Source organism: Scyliorhinus canicula, chromosome 1 (assembly GCF_902713615.1).
Source record: "Scyliorhinus canicula chromosome 1, sScyCan1.1, whole genome shotgun sequence".
NCBI lineage: Eukaryota > Metazoa > Chordata > Chondrichthyes > Carcharhiniformes > Scyliorhinidae > Scyliorhinus > Scyliorhinus canicula.
Window position 1 is genome coordinate 94,622,699 of NC_052146.1, and position 13,689 is coordinate 94,636,387.

Here is a 13,689-nt window from a genome sequence, read left to right on the forward strand (position 1 = left end):
GATAGTATTCATTCCAATACACTTCAGCACATTGCGAAACTCTCCATCCTGCAATGGATGGCAAAAGTATGATGCTCTCTCATACAAAGAACAATAGTTACTAGGTCAGAGTAAGGGGTTGCACATTTAAGATAGAGATGAGGAGGAAGTTCTTCTCTCCGAGGGTAGTGAATCTGTGGAATTCTTTACCACGGAGGGCCATTGAGGCTAGATTGTTGAGTACATTCAAGGCTGAAATAGTCAGATTAGTAATTAGTAAGGGAATCAAGGGTTATGGGGATACGGTGGGAAAATGTCATTGAGGATTGTCAGACCTGCCATTGTCTCATTGAATGGCAGACCAGACTCGATGGGACGAATGGCCTCCTTGTGCTCATACATCCTATGGTCTTATAGCAGGTCACGGCTTTGTTGCCACACACTAGATCCTTTTTTAAAGAAAATTTGCAGCTAGAAGAAGAAAATAGAGAAATGAAAGCAGATGTGAAACTGAATTTAGCCTTTCTTTAGGGATTTATCAATAAATCGAAAACAAAACTGAAGGCTGGAGTATGAAAATAGGATCTGATTGAAAAGCACAGAGAGGTTCTTAGCTGCTTTGGGCCTAGTTTTTATGCTTTATCGCTTTTTAAATTCTTGACTGTTACAGTTTCAATAGTTTATCAACAAAATATTTTAGCTAAATAGTTTAGCTAATCAGTAAAAGATAAAAATCTCATTATTGTTGATTGTCTTGAAATTAGGATAGAGCTCCCCAATCAGTTGCAGAACTGGCCTAAAGGTCCATTGTTTGTTTCCTAGCTGGTTGCACGCTAGTTAAAAACCCAGTCGGCAGGTCATTTTGCCCCTGTGGTTTAAAGTTTATACGGGAAGAGAGTAAAGCAACTGGAAACCATAATTCTTGATGTTCTTTTGATCTTGAGGAGATTTTGGAACACTTGCAGCAGTTGGGGGTGAAACAATTAGTTTTGGGATCGGAGGTGGTTCTGGTGTTGGCAGAACTATTCTATCATGCTGCAATAGGCTGACGATGCATGGGCAGTGTTTTGATGGCAGTCATTACTCTGGGCAGGATTTGGCAACACTATTATGGAAGGTTGGACTCACAGCTACCTTATACAGTGATGGAAGGGGTAACCCATGGTCTGACAGCACTGGATGGGTGGATCCCATGCATGTTGGTTTGTGACTTTCGAAGCGATCTCTATACATTGAATTTGGTATTTTGTTGGGTGACAGTTTAAGCGGAGTTCTAATTCTTGATTCTGTTCAGTGGCCTCTCCTGCACAGTTTGGGTGTTTTTGGATGATGGGTGAAAACAGGTTTGTGATTGGCTTTGTGCCCACAAATAATCTGTCAACATGCAATAGCTAGATTCAGACATGAAAAGCAGTCACTTTGACCAGCAGTGGAACAGTGGAAGAGAGATTTGTCTCCTTTCACCTGGCTAAATTTTATGGTGGTGGTCGGGGGTTGGGGGTGAATCACTGCTCAATAATACTGTGGGTGGCCTAAAAAAGATGAGGGTTGGACTTCCACCTCCCCCCCTCCCTGCCCCCGTCCCCCCAATGGAAGACAGCCCTACCCTCAAGGGCTGTGAGCTAATCTGACTGACCGACAGCTCTTGCAGTGCCAGGGCCGGCAGAAGAGAGTAGTGGGAACTGCTGGAGCTGCAAAGAGTCACAGGAAGAAGCACCATTGATGTCAAAGGCTGGTGAGGTGGGCTTTTTTGGGTGGGGAAATATGGAGCACCCTCGCAAGGGGTGGAAAAACAATGTTCCCACTCACGCCCGGCTTCCAATACCAGTGTTTTATGACAGTGGAGGTGGATTGCGGACTTTGAGGGCCTCAAGAGGAATAACCTGGGTGGCGGGGGGGGGGGGGGGGGGGGGGGGGATTGAGGAAAATTAGATGCAAAAGTTTTATTTCTTTTGTAAATGTTTTCTATGTTATATAATGGAGACCAGTTCAGGGGTTGGGTGGGAAGGCAGTTGGTTACAGATCTGTCACATTTATGTTCCAGCCAGCTGAATACATACCGAGAGTCTGGCGGGTTGTGGGGGAGGCGGAGGTAAAATCTAGCTCAATGTCCTCAGGGCACAGGTCGGAATGTGATCTGATATTTTGAAGCCTGAGGCACTACCTCGATAGGAGGATCAAATACTTTAAGATCTCATAAAACTTTATACCTGAATTAAATAGGGTTAGCCCTGCTGCCTCACAGGGCCGAGGTCCCAGATTCGATCCTGGCTCTGGGTCACTGTCCGTGTGGAGTTTGCATATTCTCCCCGTGTTTGCATGGGTTTCACCCCCACAACCCAAAGATGTGCAAGGTAGGTGGATTGGCCACACTAAATTGCCCCTTAATTGGAAAAAAGAATTGGCTACTCTAAATTTACTGAATTACATAAACCTTTCTTTATGGAAAGCAGAGCTTTTCAGTCAGTCCTGAAGTAATTTATTTCATTCAACCTAATGGCGTAATTGTTCTACAAGTGCAGAAAACCAAAAAGAGGCGGAAACCATTGCATTTCATCTCCTTCAATTGTCTTGTGAGAGTGACATTTAAAAAGGAATTGTCTGACGACAACAGAAGCTTCCCCCAGGAAACAATAACTCCTCCAGAACTCTATCCCTCATTTCTTGGAAATGATTACACTTTGTTGTGCGCACTTACTGGAGCAGCTGATTAGGCAATATTGAAATAAGTAATGTTTCCAGAACACACAATTTAAGATTCGAAAAATGTGATAGGTAATATTTTGTTTCATTTATGCAGATAAACATTTAATATTTACAAGAAAATGAAATCTTTTGTATCTAATTTTCAATACTAAAAGCAAAATTAACAAGTTAAGAATAAGAACATAGGAAACAGGGGCAGGAGTAGTTTATCCAGTACCTGCTCTGCTATTTGATGAGACCAGGGCAGATATGATTGCCACCTTAACTACATTTTCTGTCACTGCCCCCCCCCCCCCCCCCCCCCATAACCCTTGACTCCCTCGTCTATCAAATATCTGTCTCATTCCTTGTTGAATATGTTCACTGACCCAGCCCCCACTATTCGCAAGGGAAGAGAATTCAAAACACTATGACCCACTGAGAGAAGAACTTCCTGCTCATCTCGGTCTTAAATGAAAGACCCCTTATTTTGAACTGTTGAATAATTACATCTGCTACCTCTAAAATTGTACAAAAGCAAGGCAATGATGCCAATCAGGCAGTTCAAATAATAGCTATGCTACAGAATTTTCAGATAACATCAATTATATATCATAATGAAGCTGTTATTTACAAATGAGTTACATAAACTGCTTCATTAAGGTCTTCTGCACAAAATGTAATCATTTCCAGGAAATGAGACACAGACAGAAGACAGTCAGCCTGTTTAAGTAGTTGTATTAAGGGAATAAGTATAGAGATGGGAAGTCAGTCTCCAAAGCTTCTGACTCACTGATCCAGACACATTGACAGGCAATAATAATGATCAGGGGGAATCAGGAATTAATTTGAAGAAGGATTAGAGGAATTGAAGGGAGTTAGAGTTGATTCAGGCAAGCTATTCTCCAAGGTAAAGAGTTAAAAAGGCAGGAGGATCAATGTAAAATTCAGGGCGCATTCTAACCGAATTGGAAAAGAGTCCCGGGATGGGCGCATTTAGCCGGGTGTTTCCCAGCGTGTGCAGTGCCAAGGACCACCACACTATCTACCAGGACTCAGGTTCGATTCGGAGCCTCAGCAGGGAACTCCCGATGAGGCCACACTTAGTCCTGTTTCCTGCACTGAGGAGGTCCGCTCACTGGAACTCCTCAATGCAAGGAGAGATTGAGACACCATTTTAAAATGGCATCCCGATCTCCTGACCCCATGACGCAACCCTGGAGCTCCCCCTATAAGGGGTGCCTTAGCCCCCACACCGGCACAGGGCACCCCAGAGCCCAATTCCTGGCACGGGAAAAATGCCAGCCCAGCACTCTGGCAGTGCCCCTGCCAGTGCCACCTGGGCACCTTGGCAGTGTGAGGTTGGCACACAAGTGGCACTGCCAGGCTACCACCCTGCCCAGAGGGCAAGCACTCCATTCCCCTGGGAGACGTCCATGAGTGCCTTTCCATCTGGTCTCCGTTTGTGGAGACCAGCACTGAATGACACTCACCCAAGGTCTCCGAGGCGAAGGAGTTCGATCCCACTGCCTTGGGTACCTCAGGGGAATGCATGTTCGAGTGAGACTGGCTCTCGCGCTCTAATATGCAAATTTACAAAATAGTGATCCCGCCCACAATGGGAGGGATTCAGATTGCTACGTCTCAGGAGATCGCGTTAGTTCTCGGGAGGTGTGATAGGAAAATGAGGGATCACCCTGCATCTACCGATCGCGCTGCCAGTCGGGCGCAACGCGGAAGGTAGATCATGCCCTCGGACTTTAGAAATAAGTGTAAGGATTTTACACCCCCTCCCCAGCAATTTCTGAGGTGAGGGGGTGGGTAATTACATGATCAAAATGTTGTTCCACCCTCCCTGAGCTCGGAATGATTTTACGCTGGGCAGATGGGGCCTCGGACAGGAAGCCTACCCTTGGCCCAATTGAAGCCCTCAACTGCCATTTAAGTGCCATTTCCCACCCAGTTTCAATTTTTAGGCCGGCAGACAGATGCCAGCTTGGGGGGCGGGAGGGGGGGGGGGGGGGGGGAGGCCGGAATTGAAGGGACTTAGATCTCGGGTGGGAAAAATGGGAACAGGAAAGCTGCTGGTCAATCTGATTGGCTGACAACTGTCCAACGTGGGAATGCCGCCCAAGTGAGGGGAGGAAGTCCCACCTACTGCGTAAGTCAGGTAAAATTTCTCTTATACATAAGACACTAAACTGATGAAAGGCATTGCCAATGAAAGTCACTGAAACAAAGTATAAGTCTGTTCAGGAGGGAACACTGTGCATTCCTGGTGAAGGAAGAGTGTAAAAATTAAGATGGCAAAGTGGGAAGGTGGCATCACTTTTCAGAAGAAGAAGAGATGGATTTGATGGCTGCATAATCTTTAGTTGTCCCGAAAAAGCCTTTGCTCTAAATCAGGGTGACCAAATGTACATATTCCCCGGCTGCATCGATTAAAGCTCCAACACTTTTTGTAAAGCTTTTACACCTTAAGTAATTTCTTACTCCTTGTCACACAGTAAAGGAAAATATTTCTTCTGTGAACATGCCCATTATAAAGTTTACCACCAGGTCTTATAATTGGTCATTACTGCAGACGGCAAGGGAGTTTAAAAAAATTATTTACAGGATGTGGGCGTCACTGGTTTGGCCAGAATTATTGCCCGTCCCAATTGCCCTTCAGAATGTGGTGGTGAGCTTCCTTCCTGAACCCCTGCAGTCCCCGTGGCATAGATACACCCATGGTGCTGTTAGGGTGGGAGTTCTGGGGTTTCCAGGGACAGTGAGAGAACAGTGATATATTTCCAAATCGGGATCATTAGTGGCTTGGAGGGGAAACTCCAGGTAGTGGTGTACCCATGTATTTGCTGGCGATGAGTCGATTTAACATTCAATTCTTTTTAAAGTTTCCTGTATTATGTTGTGGCTGAACAAAAATTACAGTAATCGACTGTAAATTATTTCCTATACAAAATCATCGGCATTGGCTGGAGGCAGATACAAATTGAGCCTTTTTAGTTTTAAAGCATGACAGAAAGCAGACTTATAAAATCAGAAAGGCAATGCTAAGAATCACATCATCAATCATCATTTGTACAAAGCACCAATACTGGCATAGATATGGACTCAAGCTTGAATAAATGGAAACAAAATCATTAAGGGACTGGACCGGGGTGATGAGCTTATGCCCATATAGCACATTGTGAAAGTGAATTTAATAAGTCTAATGGTTTTTAGACCATCAGAAAACTAAGCAGGAAAGTTTTGAATGATTGTAAAAACTCATCTAATTCACACTCTTCCCTGTATGTGATTCCAGCCCCACAACTCCCCTGCCACCCATCACCACATGGTTGACTCTGTGATATGGCCCTGCAAGTTACAGTCACTACAAAGTTCTTACTGGCAGGATAGACAGACCCGCATGAACCAGGGCAAAGTGAGAGAGAATGAAATAATCTTGACAAGATGTAACACGTGCCCTTTTAACTCCTCCCTTCTCACTTTCCCAGCCCTCAGTCCTTTTAATTCAAATAACGATGCGATTTTCCGGCTTTCTCATGTCAGCATCGTGTGCAAGATCCAAACCGCGTTGTCTTGCGAGATCTGATTAGATGTCGCGAAGCGCAACAACTTTCAGAAATTCAGGAGAGGTACCGGCTGCGTCCCTTCCTGATTCCGGTGGGATACGGCTGGTACATCGCACCCACAGTGTGTTTGAATAATGATGTGGATCTCATGCAGCGAGAAACACACCGCTAACTCGCCCAGAATGACAAGAAATATTTTGGTTGAATTGCACCCAATGTTTTACTTATATTTCTTTTAGTTTAGGATATTGTTTTTTAAAATATTTTGTTAAGACATTTATATTATAAACTTTAACAAAGTAAGCAACCACACACCAAACAAACAACAAAACCCATCCAACATGCCTTACATAAACAACTCCCCAACCCCAATTCCCCACCAACCTTCCCCACCTTACCCAATCCCCCCATGCCTCCCCTTCTTAAACCTCCCCCCCCTCCCCCCCCCCAATGCCTCCCCTTTTTAAACCTCCTTCCCCCCCCCCCCCCCCCCCCCCCCAACACACACTGCCGACAGCTAACTTTTTCCCAAAGATGTCGGTAAATGGCTGCCACCTCTGGGCAAACCCTAACATTGATCCCTTCAGGGCGAACTTGATCTTCTCAAGCCGGAGAAACCCGGCCATGTCACTAACCCACACCCCTGACTCCGGGGATTCCGATTCCCTCCATGTTAACAAGATCCGTATCCGGGCTGCCAGTCATATGTGCCCTGTGGACCACCTTAAATTGTATAAGGCTCAGCCTGGCACACAACGAGGATGCATTGATTTGCCTCATAACCCGGCCTCCAAGGCCCACCCAGCTCTTCCTCCCACTTCACCTCCCCTATCAGGACTCCTTCCCAATCCATAAACTCTTGATAGATTTCCGATACCTTCCCCTCCTCCAGTCCCGCTTTCAACACTACCTTATCCTATAGCCCCTGGGGTGGTAGGTGTGGGAAAATCGATACCTGTCTCCGCACAAAGTCCCTCATCTGTATGTAATGGAACCCATTCCCACCGGGCAGCCCAAACTCCTCTAAGTCTTCCAAACACTGAAAGTCCCCATCTATAAACAAATCCCCAAACTGCTCGATCACCTCTCACTGACACGCCAGAAAACCCCAACCAGCCCCCTGAACAAACCAGTGGTTGCCTTATATCGGTGCCCGCACTGACCCCCCCTCCAGCTCCATGTACTGCTGCCACTGTCCCCACACCCTCAGAGCCTCCACCACTACCGTGCTTGTGGAGTACCTGGTCAGCGAGAATGGCAAAGGCGCCATTAACAGTGCCCCTAAACTCGTATCCTTCAATGAGGCTGCTTCCATCCGCTCCCACACAACACCTCCCCCACTACCCATTTCCTGACCATCGCTATATTCGCCACCCAGTAGTAATTTATAAAGTATGGGAGAGCCAGCCCCCCCCCCTCCCATCCCACCCGCATCTCCCCCCCACACCCGCATCGCCCCCCCCACCCGTATCTCCCCCCCCACCCCACCCGCATCCTCCCCACCCGCATCTCCCCCCCCACATCTCCCCCCTCCCCACATCTCCCCCCCCTTTGCTCCACACACCCCAGTACTATCCCCTGCCAGCCGCTCTGCGCTCTCAACGCCATCGCCAACAGATCTACAGCCAAGGCAAACAAGAGTGGGGAGAGTGGACATCCCTGCCTCATCCCCGGTGCAGCCTAAAATAATCCAAACTCCCTCAGTACGTCCGCACACTCGCCACTGGTGCTTGGTACAGCAGCCAGACCCAATCCACAAAACCCGGCCCAAAACACCCCAGGACTTCCCGCAAATAGTCCCATTTCACCCGATCGAAGGCCTTCTCCGCATCCATGACGACCATCACCTCCCTTCCGGGGTGGGGGGCAACATTATCATGTTTAACAACCTCCTGATATTAGCTGCCAGATGCTTCCCCTTCACAAACCCTGTCTGATCCTCCCCTACCACCCCTGACACACACTCCTTAATTCTCAAGGCCATGCACTTGGCTGATAACTTGGCATCTGCATTTAAGTGTGAGATCGCCCTATAAGATCCCCGTTCCCTTGCCTTGTTAAACACCCTCACCAACAAGGGCCCCAGAACACCCGAGAACTTTTTGGAAAGCTCAACTTGATGTCCATCCGGGCCCAGAGCCTTGCCCGACTGCATCACCTCCAGCCCCTCCACCACTTCTACCAGCCCAATGGGGGGGGGGGGGGGGTACCCAATCCCTCCACCAGTTCCTCTTCCACTCAACCCCTCTAAAAACCACCTCATCCCCTCCACCCCGGCTGGGTGTTCCGACTCATACAGCCCACTGGAGAAATCCCTAAACACCCCATTCACCTCCACGATCTCCCTTGCTGCCTCCTGTTTCCTGAACTGGTGCGCCAGTATCCTGCTCGCCTTCTCACCACATTCATACACAGCCCCTCTCACCCTCCTCAGCTGCCCAACCGCCTTCCCTGTGGATAACAACCCGAACGCCATCCGGGGCTTCCGAGTACCTCCTGTCCACCTGCAGAATCTCCTCAACTAGCCTTTCCATCTCCACCCGCTCTGCCTTCTCCCTGTGTGCCCATATCGAAATAAACTCCCCTCTCACCACTGCTTTCAATGCTTCCCACAACGTGGTTGCTGAAACCTCCCCTGTGTCATTTATCTCCACATACCCCCGAATGGCCTCACTCACCCGCTCACGAACCTCCTCATCTGGCAAAAGCTGTGTCCTATCAACAGTGTCCTATCTAAGACAAAAAAGTCAATTCAGGAGTACACCCCGGGCACATGCAAGAAAAATGAAAATCCCTTCCCAAACCTCCATGGGTCTACCCCCTCCCCCCCTCGTGTGCACCATAAAACCCCTCAGCTCCGTCACTACCGCTGACACCCTCTCCGACCTCAAACTCGACTGCTCCAACCTTGGTCTAAAACTGTATGCAAACCCCCCCCCCCCCCATGAAAATCCCCCCCATTATCAACCGATGCGAATCCAGTTCCGGGATCATCCCCAACGCCCACCTCATAAACCCCATATCAGTGAACTAGCCCATCCAGCTAGCCTGGTAGCCCTCTCCCATGACGCCTAGCATCCTACCCCCCTACTGATTCCCCTCCCCCCCTCCGTTCTGACATTCTCCTGGTGCAAACTTAACAACACCCACCAAACACAATGAAAAGAACAACCCACCATCCCACACCAAGAAAAAACACAGAGCAATGGCCTCAAAACAATACAAAAATAACCCAAACAAACCCTAAAGGAACAGAGAGGGAACCTCTCCTCCAACGTTCAGTGTCCTCCTTCTCCTGCCAGCCCATGGTCCCTGACAAAACCCATCGCCTCCTCAGGCGTCCCGAAGGAGAGCTCTCGACCCTTATAGGTCACCTACAGGTGCACCGGGTACAACATTCCAAACTTCACCCCCTCCTTAAAGAGGGCCGCCTTCACTTTGTTGAAGCCCGCTCTCCTCTGAGCCAACTCCGCACCCAGGTCTGGTATTCATGCAGCTTGCTGCCCTCCCAGCTACAGCACCTCGTCTACCTGGTCCACCTCAGGATTCGTTCCTTGTCCAAGAACCGGTGCAGGCACACTACCATCGCCCTCGGCGTCTCGTTCCCCTGTGGCTTCCTCATCAGCGCCCTGTGCACCCGGTCCACTTCCAAGGGCCAAACAAATGCCCCCTCTCACAGCAGCATTCGAGCAACATACATGCCGGCATCCACTCCCTCGTTGCCCTCCCGCAGTCCCACGATCCTCAGATTGTGCCTGCGAGACCGATTCTCCAGGTCCTCCACTTCCTCCTGCACCCGCCTCTGTTGACCTCTCATCATCGCCACTGCCATCGAGGCAAGCTGCTCCTCGTGCTACCCCACCGCCTCCTCCACCTTCTGGGTCGCCTGGCCCTGGGCCTCCAGCCTCATCTCCATGTGGTCGATCCCCACCTTGATCGGGTCCACCACTCTTTCCAGGTTCTCCAAATTCTCCTTCCTCTGCTTCCCCTTCCTCTGTCGAGTCAACTTCTCATTAAGGAAGCCCACCAGCTGCTTGTCGACCACTGAGAGGGAGGGCCAATCCCTGACCCTCCGCCATCTTCTCCTGTGTCGTAGGCACCATTCCAGCTATCACCAACTGTTCCCTTCTTTTTTGGCCCCTTCTGGTCCACGAATCCATCCACCGGTGGGACACTCTCTCCCACCACCCCTCCTTCATCTTTTTAAAGCACAAAATCCACCTGTTAGGGGAGAAAGTCCGCAAATTCCACCACGAGCGGCAGCCACCAAACGTGCGACCACTCACACCATGGCCTCACCGGAAGTCCTAGTTTAGTATACGTACTGTATTTGCTGATCACAGTGTAATCTCCTCTACACTGGAAGGATCCAACTCCAACTGGGTAACCACTTTGCAGAACACCTTCATTCAGTTCCTTAGCAGGACTCTGAGCTGTTGTGAAGAAAATTCATATTGACTCGAAACACTGGCCAGAATTCTCCAGCCACTGGGAGTCTCTTTTCCCATCGAGAGAGCATCCCGGCACATGGATTTCCCAGCGGATTGGGGTAGTTCCAATATGAAATCTCATCGACAGGCAGTGGGAAGAGAGAATCCTGCCACTAACGAACAGTGTTCCACCAGGAAACATGAGGCTGGAGGATCAAAGAATCCCATCCATTAATTCTGTTTCTTTCTCCATCGATGCCACCAGATCTGCTGAGGTTTCCCAGAATTTGATTTTCAGTGTTCCAGTATCGTCAGGGTGAGATCTTCCGACAGTTCAGGCTGGTGGGATTTTCCAGACCCACTAATGATGCACCCCGGCCATGGGTTTCCTGGCAGTGTGGGTGGATTCAACGGGAAATCCCATTGACAGCAGCAGAACCAGAAGATCCCACCACCGGCCAATGGCAACCACCACCCACCACTGAGAAAGATGTTGCAGGGGGGCCAGAGAATGTCACCCTCAGTATTCTGCTTTTATTATTATCCCGGAGCTTCATGTCACTTGTTATTTCAATTCTTCACCTTGCTCCCACTCTAACCTTTCTGTCCTTGACCTGCCACAATGTTCCAATGAAGCCCAACACAATTTTGAGGTACAACACCCCGGGTGGGATTCTCCGTTGGCTGACACCAGAATTGAGAAACTTGATTGGGCGGAGAATTGCTTCCGACGGCAAAATTGTGGCGGGCACCTATTTCATGCAGAATCACAATTCTCTGTCACCTCGACAGCAGCGTCAATGCGTTCCAGAATGCAGTTAGAGTAAATACTATTGGCATATCATTAGCGGGCCCAACCCAGTATGCCCTGGGGTCTCCGCGATTCTCCTCCTCCAGTGGGGCATATTCCCGACGGCAAGGTTCAATTGTGCTTTGAAAAATCGTGAAACAGGTGCCTTGGCTGCCGAGGGAGAGAGGGGGGGTACGGAAAGTGTCCAACATCGCCATAGTTTGCTGACAGTGGTGCTGCTGGCCAGGGGGCTTCTGCCAGGGTTGGGAAGCATAGCGGGGGGTGGCCAGGAGGTGGGCTGTGGGGTCAGGGTGGACGGGCACAGAACACCATTGCTGTGGCCTTCAAGGCAGCCATGCAGCTGTGCCCACCTCTGACTGCCCACTGTGAACTTAGGGTCACAGATCATGTGGATATCCCCCCCCCGGAGCACGCCCCGGCTGCCCTCTGGCCCCAGCCCGCTCATCAGCAGAATGGGTGTGCACCAGCACCATCTTGTTGGCTGGAATGAGTGTGTGTGGGGATTGTAATGTGTATATGCGGCTGTAGCTTGTCAGCTTCCCAAGTGTCAATCACGGACCCGGAGAATCCGGCACAGTTTCTCATTGGAATCAATTATGTTCAACATGGCGCCGGTGCTAACCCTCAACGGTAGCTGAATTGGTCCAGGTGCGGTGACAGTTTTGCTGTCATGAAAGTCCAAGAATCCTGCCCTGGCGTCTACACTTTTCTCAGGAGCGGAGAATCCAGCCGCCCATCTTATGACTCAGAACTCTGTAGCCTTCGAGATTCAACACTGAATTCAATATTTTACACCATAACCTCGGCCTCTATGTTGTTTCATGTTTTTTTACTGGTTGTGTTTTTCTCATTTCTTTCTTTATTCCTGCACTGTGCATTTGGATGGCTGCTATCCAGTCATTCACACCTCATCTGAAAATATCTTTTGTTTCTTTTCTTTACCCATCACCACCCTCTAGCTTTTGTAAAATGTGAACGTGGGCCTCTTGGAGAATAAGACTGCTGAAGTAATAATGGGGAACTAGGCAATGACAGCGGAGTGAAATCAATACTTTGCGTCGATCTTCATGGGCGAAGACATTAATAACATTCCAAAAATATTACTTCTCATGGCCTTATATACCATGTAAACTTTCAACAAAAATCTCTCCTGTCCTTCACCCTATCACAGACCTTCCCTTTTGTGCTTTCTTCCTCCCTCCTTTCACTTTCTGAAAACCTATTACATTTCTATCTTTCCTCCGTTTTTGATGAAGGGTCATTGACCTGAAGCTTTGGGTGGTAACTGGTTGTGGCATTGGGGATCTTGCCTGCCACTGGAGGAGTGGCGGACTGCCTGTTTTCGGGAAGGCTTGCTGAAACACAAGCCAATTGTGTATTGGTGGAGCCAGCAGGCCAGCCTCCCCTGAGAGTCAAGCCCCTGAGGGGCAACGGTCTCACGTACTGAGAGCTACCGGCCAATCGGAGCTCTTGTGCTCAGCAGCGCCACTGGAAGGCCATGGTTGCTGCTGGACGGATACTAGAGTCATGGAGTGATCCTGCTACAAGAAAATAACATAGGGGGAAAGGGTCATGCCGAGAGGGGTGCTGGGTGGTGATCAGCAAGGGCAATGAGGTAACTCTCAGCATCCCCCCCTTCCCAATATCCAGTCCCTTGATCTCTTGATGGGCACTGAGTGGCTTTGATTGAGGGATGCCCCCACCCCCTTCAAATCTTCTCTGGAGGTGACAAGCTGGCCGCACAGTTTTATCCATTGTGCACACTACATGGTGACAGGCCCGCCTGCAACTGGATTAATACTGCTCGTGGGGGGGCCCTTACATTGTCACTAATTGGTCATTAGGGCCTCCGTTGGCAGATGGGCAGAAGGTCAACCATAGGCCTTCTCGCCCAGAACCTAATGCTGGCAGATGTGGTAAAGTGACCAGGTTCCAGTAATATATGCCCTTCCCACCTCGAAGCTCACCACCAGTGAGAACACAGGATTCTGCCCATTAATCCTGTTTCTTTCCACAGATGCTGCCTGACAAGCTGAGTAGTTCCAGCATTTCCTTTTTTCAATAAAAATGACTCTCTTAAAGTACATTAAAAAAGGACCTAAAAACATGCATCGCCTATTAACCTTGGATTACCAGAGTTTAAGCATTTTTTTTTGGGAACCCCAGAAGGGATTACAGAGGGCAATTCGCTTCAGGGAAAGTAACA

The 13,689-nt window shown here is 49.1% G+C and overlaps 1 protein-coding gene across 1 annotated transcript in view; it reads left to right on the forward strand.

Moving 5' to 3' along the window:
- Positions 1 to 4,326: 4,326 nt before the first annotated feature.
- The window catches only part of LOC119965243 (procathepsin L-like), a 67,192-nt gene continuing 57,829 nt past the window's right edge, over positions 4,327 to 13,689 (forward strand). The window contains 1 exon segment of the mRNA XM_038795732.1: positions 4,327 to 4,404. Within this exon segment, the coding sequence (XP_038651660.1) occupies positions 4,349 to 4,404 (56 nt within the window). The 5' untranslated portion in view covers positions 4,327 to 4,348.